This window comes from Cydia fagiglandana, chromosome 26 (genome assembly GCF_963556715.1).
Source record: "Cydia fagiglandana chromosome 26, ilCydFagi1.1, whole genome shotgun sequence".
In the NCBI taxonomy this organism is placed as follows: Eukaryota; Metazoa; Arthropoda; class Insecta; order Lepidoptera; family Tortricidae; genus Cydia; species Cydia fagiglandana.
The window spans coordinates 10333601-10344503 of record NC_085957.1 but is presented as its reverse complement, the minus strand read 5'-3'; the positions used below and the strand labels follow the sequence as shown (position 1 = coordinate 10344503).

At 39.5% G+C, this 10903-nt stretch overlaps 1 protein-coding gene across 2 annotated transcripts; it reads left to right on the top strand.

Moving 5' to 3' along the window:
* The first annotated feature begins 1323 nt into the window (after positions 1–1323).
* On the top strand, positions 1324–8565 carry LOC134677628 (zinc finger protein 479-like). 2 transcript variants are annotated; one of them, XM_063536089.1, is made up of 7 exons: positions 1324–1494; positions 2671–2775; positions 3715–3861; positions 5018–5136; positions 5635–5733; positions 6708–6864; positions 8111–8565. In XM_063536089.1, exons 1-7 carry the CDS (start codon positions 1372–1374, stop codon positions 8282–8284), a joined length of 924 nt encoding a protein of 307 aa, XP_063392159.1. In that variant the 5' UTR covers positions 1324–1371; the 3' UTR covers positions 8285–8565. The 2 variants fall into 2 exon arrangements, with proteins under 2 accessions (XP_063392159.1, XP_063392160.1); XM_063536090.1 differs by having other exon boundaries at positions 2671–2782; positions 3731–3861.
* Positions 8566–10903: the final 2338 nt, after the last annotated feature.

Sequence of the window (10903 nt, the reverse complement as noted above, 5' to 3'; positions counted from 1 at the left end):
ACAGAGTAAGTAACTATAATAATTTGTGTTATTTAAGTATAAAAAACCAAACTGACTATTAAAACAATTTGTGACAAACTGTAAGAAGATTTTATTATGTTACTTTTAAAATGATGATAAAAGATGATTAGACTTAATTTTAATGCCTTTAAAAATAAATAAAAAGTTGATTTATGACATTTTAAACCATTTTTTATTATATTGATTAAGTTTTAAAAAAAACTGTTGAAATGTCCGGGTTCTGGGCTCCAAAATCCGGGGTTTTTACACGTCTTGTCCTGGTTGCTAAATTTTAGAGATGGCAACCCTACCTTCAGGCCATATCTAAAGTCCCGCACACATAATTATACTACCCAGAATACTGTAAACAAAATATTTAAAAAAAACCAATATTTTGAGAACAGGGGTCACCAATTAGTCGGGTCCAGAGTGTCCAGACTAGGCTAGAGGTGATTAGTCGGGTTAGATGCTGTCAAGTTCTTCAGGGGTCCAGTTCTTAAAATGACTATCGTGGTCCGTTTCTACTTGAGTATATTAAAGAGGCATAAACATAACATAGGTCAGCAGTCCGGATACAGTACGGTCCGCCATTTGGTGACCCCTGAACTAAGACTTTATTCAAATTTGTAACCTAGTGGGGAGATACTCCTGACTTCGGGCAAACTCAGCTCCGTTCAGCTCAGCATTGCTCAGAGGAATTATTAGGGTTGACACAACTTGACACCCCTTAGCGTACACAACCATGGATAAGATTCTTAGTTATTATCATTGTAGTACTTTTTTAAAAAAAAATTGTAAAATTGTTTTTGCTATTCTTAACGACGGTGTGATAGTTTGTCCAGCGCTTCAGTAAAGGTAATGCTGTAAAAATGTGGCTATATAATCATCTCTGTTCCCACAAGTTCCTGTTTATGAAAGAATTGTAATTCTGTTTTATGCATCCAGCCATTATTATTTTATTTTATGCATTTCTTTTTGGTATTGTTTAATTTATTATTTTTATAAGTTCAAGGGTCCACTGAAAATCAGCGTCGTTGCACTAAGTGCTCCGACACATGCTGAGTGGTATCCTCTTTGAAACAACCAATTACACTAACCTATGTTACATGTTTGTCTGTATTAATTTTAAGATGTGTTGTTTCAAATAAATTATTTTCTATTCTTCTATTCTATTTTCTAGTTACTTAAATTTGGACAACTCTAAATAGCTGAAAGGGATAGTGCTATAAGTTAGAAAGGGATACCATGATTCGACCCTGAATCGCTGTCAAACCTTATTTGTACGGTAGTACTATTACTTATTCTATGTTAATGTAATAAAAACTAGTATTTTTTCAGTCTGACCTGAAAGCCTGCCACCTCCTGCTGTGCATGGATTGCCAAGTCAAGATGCTGTCCGTCCACCAGTTCCAGAAGACGGCACTCCAGGGCATCAGGAACCTCAAATATCTGCTCAGCAAAGTCAATATTGCACCGTCTTTCCAACCAATTGTAGTAAGTTATTTTTTTAACCTCGTGCCGCCCAATGTACATTAGGATGTACACTCAGATTCGATGGAATGTCAACCTTAATTAAAAATAAAGTAGGTAGTCTAGGTAGCATTTCATTTATCTCGTAAAATTTTCGAACAAATTAAATTCAACCCAATTGAAAATACAGCAAGATTCTAACTTCCTTGGGTATAATTTTGTATGGTGGGCGGTACGAGGTTAAATTTAATATGTTTATTTTCACCTCACAAATAATACATTCCTTTCTAACTGTTAAAGGACAACTTACAATTAGATTTATATACTTATACAAGAATAAATTGAAAATAGAGTTAATCCGGTTATAATATTAGGTGAAAACGGTTGAGTATTAGAGTTTTAGTTCGTCGCGACATCTATTGTCGACTAGCAGTACTAATAAATTCCGCTAGTTGACGCTAGAAGTTGACTACGAAATAATCGCGTTTTGAAATAAGAAAATTATATATAAAGTGCCCAAATGTAATGTTTAATTTGTCTTTGGTTTTTATTTGTAGTTTTTTTGTTGTTTTCTTTTATTTTATTTTTTGTAGTTTCACAGTGCCTTAGTTTTTACTGTAATGCTGTGTCACTTATTTGAGTAATAAATGTTTAAATGTTTGTTTATTGTCATTCTATGGAACTTGCTAACCATGTAAACAAACCGCCATATTGACATTGTCGAAGAATGATGAATTTACTAGTGACTTTCCTTTACAGAGTTACAAGTTCCATAGAATGACACTTTAGTTAGCAAGTTCCATAGAATTGACAGTTACCACTCTTTCCTTACTCATATTTCTCTATGTTTTTTTATAAGTTTTTGGCAAAAAAAAATATTTTTGGCGCAAGCTTTTATCGCTGACTGTACTTTTCTTAAGACAGACAACTAATACTCATCAAGACAATTCTAAAAACCCCTAACACAATTAGGTTGCGTTGTTTCATCACAAAGTTCCTATGGCCACCTCCTGTCTCCATCATCAGATCAGCTCGATGGTACCATAATATTGCATTGTCATCCGATTTATACATGCATGCAAAATTTCAGCTCAATTGGAAACCGGGAAGTGGATCAAATTTAACTTGCAAGATTTGATTACACATAGACAACGGTCAGGTGAAACTAAATAAAAGCTTGTAATATAAAACTTGTTTCAGATTGAGCATGAAGATGTCAAACCAGAGATAATAACTATTAAACTAGAACCAGGAACACCACCACCCGCTGTCAATGAGGCACATAGTGCTCCGACACCGCAAGATGTGAGTTGTTGATATTAGAGATGCACCGGATATCCGGTATCCGGCCTATCGGGCCATTATTTAACTATCCGGCCGGATACCGGATAGTGACCTACTATCCGGCCGGATCCGGATAGTAACATTGCTTGATTTTGGAGTAAACTAATTGGATTTAAGAAACAGTCTTGATCATAATCGTACTTGTTTATTATTTTAAAACAATTTAAACATTCCACTGACTTGCACGCGCACTCATTTCGAACTTAGCAATGTGTCCGCACGAACGTTCACTAGGAAACAGGTCAAACCTGCACTATAGGTACAGGTCAGGTCAAACCAAACTATAGTTCCGCTGGCCGAATACCGGATACTCGGCCGATGGTCAGGCCGAATATCCGGTATCCGGCCAAACAACTATCCGTTGCATCTCTAGTTGATATTATTCAACCTCCAGCGTCCCACGGTTCTAATTCTAAGATAAAGAAAAAGGTAGTTTATTATTCAAGTAGGCATATTACACTGCGCTTATGAACGTCAAATAAAGCTACACCGGCTCCAACCCTACACCTCTGCCTCGAGAAGATTTATCCGATCGAGAGGAGGGTATCGGGTATCATAATATTATTATGGGGCCATCAAGAAACTCGGCGGGACACATCTTTTTAAAACATCTAGCACAAATTACCTCCAATGAAATTATGTGAAACAGAGTTACTTTTGTTTGCATCAATCGGTTTTATTGGTTGTCCGTACGTCCATCCATCTGTCTGTCAGGACTTTATCTCGGGAACGCGTGGAGATATTGAGTTGAAATTAAAACCACGGCCCCTTAGAGCTGTGAAAAAGTAAAACTTTTAAGTAAACACATTAAAAAAAAACATGACCTTTTATGCCTAACGAACTTTCCGTGAAAATACGATGGAAAATAATTATGCACTACATCTGTACCTATAATTTCAGTCAAAGGCACTGGAAGACAAGAATCTCAAAATCGAGCCACCTGAGACAGTGCCTTCGCCTCAGACCGGGGGCGATTCAGGTCCAGCAGTTAATTGTGAGTCTGTCAGTCGTGAACCGAGCAGTGAACAGCCCACCACAAGTACCTCGGTAAGTCAGCTACTTTTTAGCAAAAAGTTGTTGATTCATGAACTGTCTGAATCAGTCTGAAGAAGGGCACAAATATCTGAGCACGCCTCTATTGTCAAGGCGTTAGAGTGCGTGTTCAGATATTGTGAACACCTTGGCCGCTCCGATATATCTGATGGCGACTGTACATGAGCCCCAGAACAAATCACCCAGTATATAGAGCTGTAGAGCGCCATCAACATCGCTTACGTTTTTTATACCATATTGATGGCAAACAAGGATTCGGCCCGCCTGATGATAAGTAGTCACCGTAGGCTATGGACGCCTGCAACTAACATTAGATCGAATATTTCTACTCGTACCATCGCCCAGACTGTTAACTGTCCATCAGTAGACCTTATGCCTTTTATAATAAGTTCCACTGATGTACAGTCCGCTGTAAAAATATGGGTGCACAAATCATCTCAAAAATATGTCCCATAACTCTTATGTCAGTGAATTAAGAACTATGGGACATATTTTTGAATAAGTTGGCTACACCCATATTTTTACAGTTGACTACTTATACAGTTAGGAGTGTTGCTGTTTGTACAGGAATGTTTACAAAAACTAAACATGATTCTTGAAAAGTTAGAAGCCAAATGACCGAACGAGATACACTTATAGAACTTTCAGTAGGAGTAGCAGAGAAAGCGGTATTATTGCTTGTCCTTGTCAGTCTAATTTTTTGTTTGTTCCCCACCATAAATGTAGTATGGTTTATGGTGGGCAACAAATAACCCGACCGAATTACGTTAGATTGTTTTTGGTATGTTGTCAGGAATGTTAGTACGTGTTTTTAATATTGTCGCATTGCGTATGTCTTGTCCCTCACGGAGGCACGCGTATATCACTTCTATACTGCAAAACGTAATTCAAGACCAAAAAAAGTAAGAAATGTTGCCACTTTTTTACTAGCGCGTCTTGTATTGATGTACAAATAAATAAATAAAAGTACTTTTTTAAATATTAGGAGTAAAATTACTAATGAATAAAATATCTTAGCGTGATTATTTATCAAAAGGAATTTACAATTTTACAAACAAATTATTGCCTCACTTTTTTTGGTCTTGAATTACGTTTTGCAGTATATAGGATGCTATACCTTCTATGGGTTTTCAATAACATTGTTTTTCAGACAACTAAAGCAACCCAAACAACTGTGAAGACGAGAACATTATCAAGGAATCCCACAAACACTGCCAAATCAGGGAACAGCAGGAAATACGCCACCAGGATTTTGAGGAGCAACGCGCGGTAAACTAGATTAGAAAAGAGAATTATACCGGGTGTGGCCTGTAACACGAGCAAATAATTAAAACATGGATTGTACTCCTCAAACGGTGACACTTTTGTTCAACAACTTTTAAAAATTATGAAGTATTTATACTTGCTATCTTTCATACAAAATAAATATTATCTTCAATGGACGCCATTGCCACGCCATATCATTGTGATTGACGTTGCTTGTCACGCCTTAAACATGACAAAATTCGCAATACATTGCGTCTTAGAATAAACTTTAAAGTGTATTAAAAATCAAACCACAAGTTATTTTTAAAAGTTGCTGAACAAATGTTGGTTACTATGAGGAGTACAGCCTACAGTTAAATTTTAAAAATCCATTTGATGGAGGAATTTGTTTTTTTTTTATTTAAATACCTAAAGATACAGAGTATAGAAGAGAGGCCTATGCTCAGCACAGGGCGATAAGACTGATATGATGATGATGATGAAATAACACTTGTGTTCCAGAAATTACTCGTACAAAATCAAGCTCCGTAAGAAGCCCCTGCCGTGCCCGCAATGCGACCAAAAGTTAAGTCACACTGGCAGCCTGCGAGCACATGTTAAGTAAGTTCTTAAAAACCGGGCAAGTGCGAGTCGGACTAGCGCACGAAGGGTTCCGTACCATAAAGCAAAAAAAAAAAAACGGAAAAAAATGCAAAAAGAAAACGGTCACCCATCCAAGTACTGACCACTCCCGACGTTGCTTAACTTTGGTCAAACATCACGTTGCTGTATGGGAGCCCCATTTAAATCTTTATTTTATTCTGTTTTTAGTATTTGTTGTTATAGCGGCAACAGAAATACATCATCTGTGAAAATTTCAACTGTCTAGCTATCACGGTTCGTGAGATACAGCCTGGTGACAGACGGACGGACGGACGGACAGCGAAGATTTAGTAATAGGGTCCCGTTTTGCCCTTTGGGTACGGAACCCTAAAAAATAGTATCATTGAACTTGAAACATTGCATGATATTTTAGCGTGTTAAATATTTTTAGAGTTCCGTACGCAAAGGGTATAAATAAAGCAAACGGGACCCTATGACTCAGACTCCCCTGGCAGTTCGTCTCTCTAGTGACATCTGTCTGGTGTAAAAAATCATGAACCGTGATAGTACAGTTGAACTTTTCACAAATGATGTGTTTCTGTTACCGCTATAACAAAAAATACTACAACGTACGGAACCCTCGGTGGGCGAGTCCGACTCGCACTTTTATAACTAACACGTAAAACTTACTTTTATTTATGGCTTGATGTTTCGAGCGTGACGTTAAATTACGTTAGTGGTCACAGGCAGACTGGCGAGGAATTGTATCAACATCTTCTTGCTGCGCGGTTTTTGCGAACTACCCGCACTTGATCTTGATTATTCACTAAATAAACACGTAACGTTTTACGCGATTAAGTCCCGTGTTAGTTCTAAAAGTATGGGCTATTTTGATGTTGCATTTCGTCAGTGGGCGAAGTTACGAGTGCATTTTTGCCGAAGCTAAATCTGAGATCTTCGCTTCGCTCGTTCAATAAAACGAAACATTTCAGGAAACACAATGCGGAACCGTCAAAATGCGACGAGCGTGGTGCGGCGTGTGTTGGCAAAGTGTACGCGCGTACTGGCGTGCGACACGCGGGCGGCGCGCACGAGAAGCGTGCCACGCGGGTCACTCACGCGTGTGACCTGTGCGGGAAGGCCTTCAAGGTAATACCTGGCTTATACTGTCGGTTACTTGACTTATTACCATACCCCGGCCGGCGAGAGCAAAAATGCGTCTGCTCCTAGTGCTTAATTAAATATCGACTATTCTATCGACATATGGATGTCGATAGAATAGTCGACTTTTACTAAGCACAATTTTTTTTTTAAACTGAGCCATTAGTATTTGTTATTTATTTCAACTTGATACCTCCACGCGTTTCTAAGAATAACCCTAAAACAATTTTCTATCAACATAAAATTATTATTATTATAAAGTTATTCACAATAAGTATCAGAATGTGTTGAAGAAGAACGTTGGCATTTTAACTTTAAACAATTTAAATAAATTGATATCTGGCAGAGAAGTGGAACTACCTAATACAGAACAAATTCATAATCACTATGAATTATTTCGTTTTGCTCCGATTACTACAGTAGATTTAGAACGGTCCTTTAGTTGGATGAAATGGATTTTATCGGCAAGGCGAAGGAGTTTAAAATCAGAAAATTTAGAAAAAATTCTAATTGTATATTACAAAAATTACATAAAATACTAAATAAATACAAACACTTGGTTTTAATTTTGTTTACAACAATAATTAATACTTCTGCATATCATAACGGTGGTCCAGTACATCGTGTTGTTTTTATCGACATCGACCAAAGTGTGTGTCCTCGCACTATTAAGCTGTCAACGCATTTTTGCTCTCGCCGGCCGGGGTATGCTTATTACTGTTGGTTAACTCGAGTTATGCTGTTGGTTACACGACTATACTGTTGGTTATTCGTTTTATATGGTGGATTATAGGACTTACACTATAGGTTACCCGACTTATTATAAGACCACTATAATAGTGGTAGTTACTCGACTTATCGCGTTGGTTATCCGAAATATACCATTGCTGACTTTACTTATATGATTGGTTACTCGACATATACAGTTGGTTACCCGTGTTACACTTTTCGTCCCCAACTTATACTGCTAGCGCCTGACTTAAGCTCGCAGGGCGAGCTATAATACATTTGCTTACCTGACATATACAGTTGGTAACGTCAACATATAATTGATATAATATGTTATTTTCAACCATAAGGGTACTTAATGTAGGTACTTATTGTCGGTTGTCAATAAGGTGCTATTTCCATATAACTTCAATTTGAAACCAACCTTATCAACAATCGACAACAAGTATGGTACCTTTTAGTTAAAAACGTCACAATTACTATTAATGCTAATGTTTGTCAACAGGTCAAAAAAAGTCTGACCGAGCACTTACTGACACACCAGGGCGTCCGACCGTACAAGTGCGAGCTATGTCCCGCCACCTTTTCCTACAACAGCGCCCTCTGTAACCACGCCAACACCAAACACCACAAGAAGAGGAAACAGGCCAAAAAAGAAACTGACGCACAAGAAAATTAAAATAAATATTTCAATCGTATAGTTTTAAAAAGACCTTGAAAATAACTAGGAATGCTTCCAGAACGTGTAATGGGGTAGCAAAACCAAGCCACGTGTCGTCTGTGGCGATTATCATCGACAGTTTAACGAAAAAAGTATATCAAAATATAGACGCTGTAACACGGGAGAGAAACCATACTACTGCGAAGTATGCAAAAGCAAAACACAAGGATAGCAAGTTACTAACACACAGGGCCTTGGCCAGTATCAGGAAAAAGCAGTTATACAATACAAGAATATTAATAAATCGGTTTATGTAATAAAAAAAAACATGTTTTGACTGTATATTTGTTTTCATGACCAAAATGCTTACAAAATGTGTCCAGAAATCGAAACCAAACCTCGCATGTGACGATTTTTAGTGAAATTTTAACAATTAAGTTCCTAAATAAACCTAGTAATAGCCATTAAGGGCCACTTGCACCATCCCATTAACCCGGAGTTAACCGGTTAAACCGTTTATCCAGTGTCAAATTGTACTGGTAACCATAGTAACTCCAGGTTTAACCGGTTAACCCCGGGTTAGTGAATGGTGCAAGTGGGCCTTAGCCTCTGAATTAAAGAACGTGTGTGCAGTCTCGCGAGGCCCACGGTCCTACTCGTAGTACTAATTACTTCAATGTAATTTCAAGTATTATCAATTGGAACAGAGATGCATTTCGCTTGTTTCGTTCGGTTGCAGAAGAAAAGAAATTCAACTTCATTTCTCACAAATTTCAAATTCCATGTTTTTTACATGATGACTTGATGAGCCTTAGGGGAATATAAGAAATAAAACATAATTATGGATATAAGTATATAATAAAACATTATTTACAATGAATAAATACGATCTGATTTAAAAATAAGATTTCGGGTCGCGTGCCACGATGCGCCACGCAGGTTTATAGAACAACATAAAATAATAGAAATAAAATAAAATGGAACAAAAAAAATCCATCTAAATTGTTGCCATGTTTAAGCATTTTACGTCAAAAATGTGACAGTTACGTAGAAAGTGCTCTAATTTCTACTATTTGAAAAAGAGAGTTACTGTCTTGGTAAATTATGTAGCATACATTTACTGCCATCTTTCGACAAAAGATTAAACCTGTTAGAATTTGACTTTGATCATTATTCTTTCACTGATTCGTGTTAACTTGTTAAATATTAATTTTGAATCGAGAGTAGGCCAAAGGTATGGTGCAATCTTTTCGAGCGATGGCGCCATAACCTTTGGCCTACAGTTGAGTATTATACAATTATTTAACTAATGAACACATATCAATAAGGATCATCAGTGAAAGAATAAGGATCAAAGTCAAATGGCGTTCTAACAGTTTCAATCTTCTGTCGAAAGATGGCAGTAAATTTACTTTGACAATCCGCCTCTATACATTCTATTCTCATTTGTAGCGTATGTGATAGGGGCTAGTCGGAGCAACAGGTGAGCGTGTTTTAAGTAGCGTGTCTCTTGAGCCCCTGGTGCACTACGTAGCTAGTTTCTTGAGCCCCTGGTGCACTACGTAGCGTGTCTCTTGAGCCCCCGATGCACTACGTAGCGTGTCTCTTGAGCCCCCGATGCACTACGTAGCGTGTCTCTTGAGCCCCTGGTGCACTACGTAGCGTGTCTCTTGAGCCCCTGGTGCACTACGTAGCTAGTTTCTTGAGCCCCTGGTGCACTACGTAGCGTGTCTCTTGAGCCCCCGATGCACTACGTAGCGTGTCTCTTGAGCCCCTGGTGCACTACGTAGCGTGTCTCTTGAGCTGGTGCACTACGTAGCGTGTCTCTTGAGCCCCTGGTGCACTACGTAGCGTGTCTCTTGAGCCCCTGGTGCTCTACGTAGCGTGTCTCTTGAGCCCCTGGTGCACTACGTAGCGTGTCTCTTGAGCCCCTGGTGCACTACGTAGCGTGTCTCTTGAGCCCCTGGTGCACTACGTAACGTGTTTCTTGAGCCCCTGGTGCACTACGTAGCGTGTCTCTTGAGCCCCTGGTGCACTACGTAGCGTGTCTCTTGAGCCCCTGGTGCACTACGTAGCGTGTCTCTTGAGCCCCGGGTGCACTACGTAGCGTGTCTCTTGAGCCCCTGGTGCACTACGTAGCGTGTCTCTTGAGCCCCTGGTGCACTACGTAGCGTGTCTCTTGAGCCCCTGGTGCACTACGTAGCGTGTCTCTTGAGCCCCTGGTGCACTACGTAGCGTGTCTCTTGAGCCCCTGGTGCACTACGTAGCGTGTCTCTTGAGCCCCTGGTGCACTACGTAGCGTGTCTCTTGAGCCCCTGGTGCACTACGTAGCGTGTCTCTTGAGCCCCTGGTGCACTACGTAGCGTGTCTCTTGAGCCCCGGGTGCACTACGTAGCGTGTCTCTTGAGCCCCTGGTGCACTACGTAGCGTGTTTCTTGAGCCCCTGGTGCACTACGTAGCGTGTCTCTTGAGCCCCGGGTGCACTACGTAGCGTGTCTCTTGAGCCCCTGGTGCACTACGTAGCGTGTCTCTTGAGCCCCTGGTGCACTACGTAGCGTGTCTCTTGAGCCCCTGGTGCACTACGTAGCGTGTCTCTTGAGCCCCTGGTGCACTACGTAGCGTGTCTCTTGAGCCCCT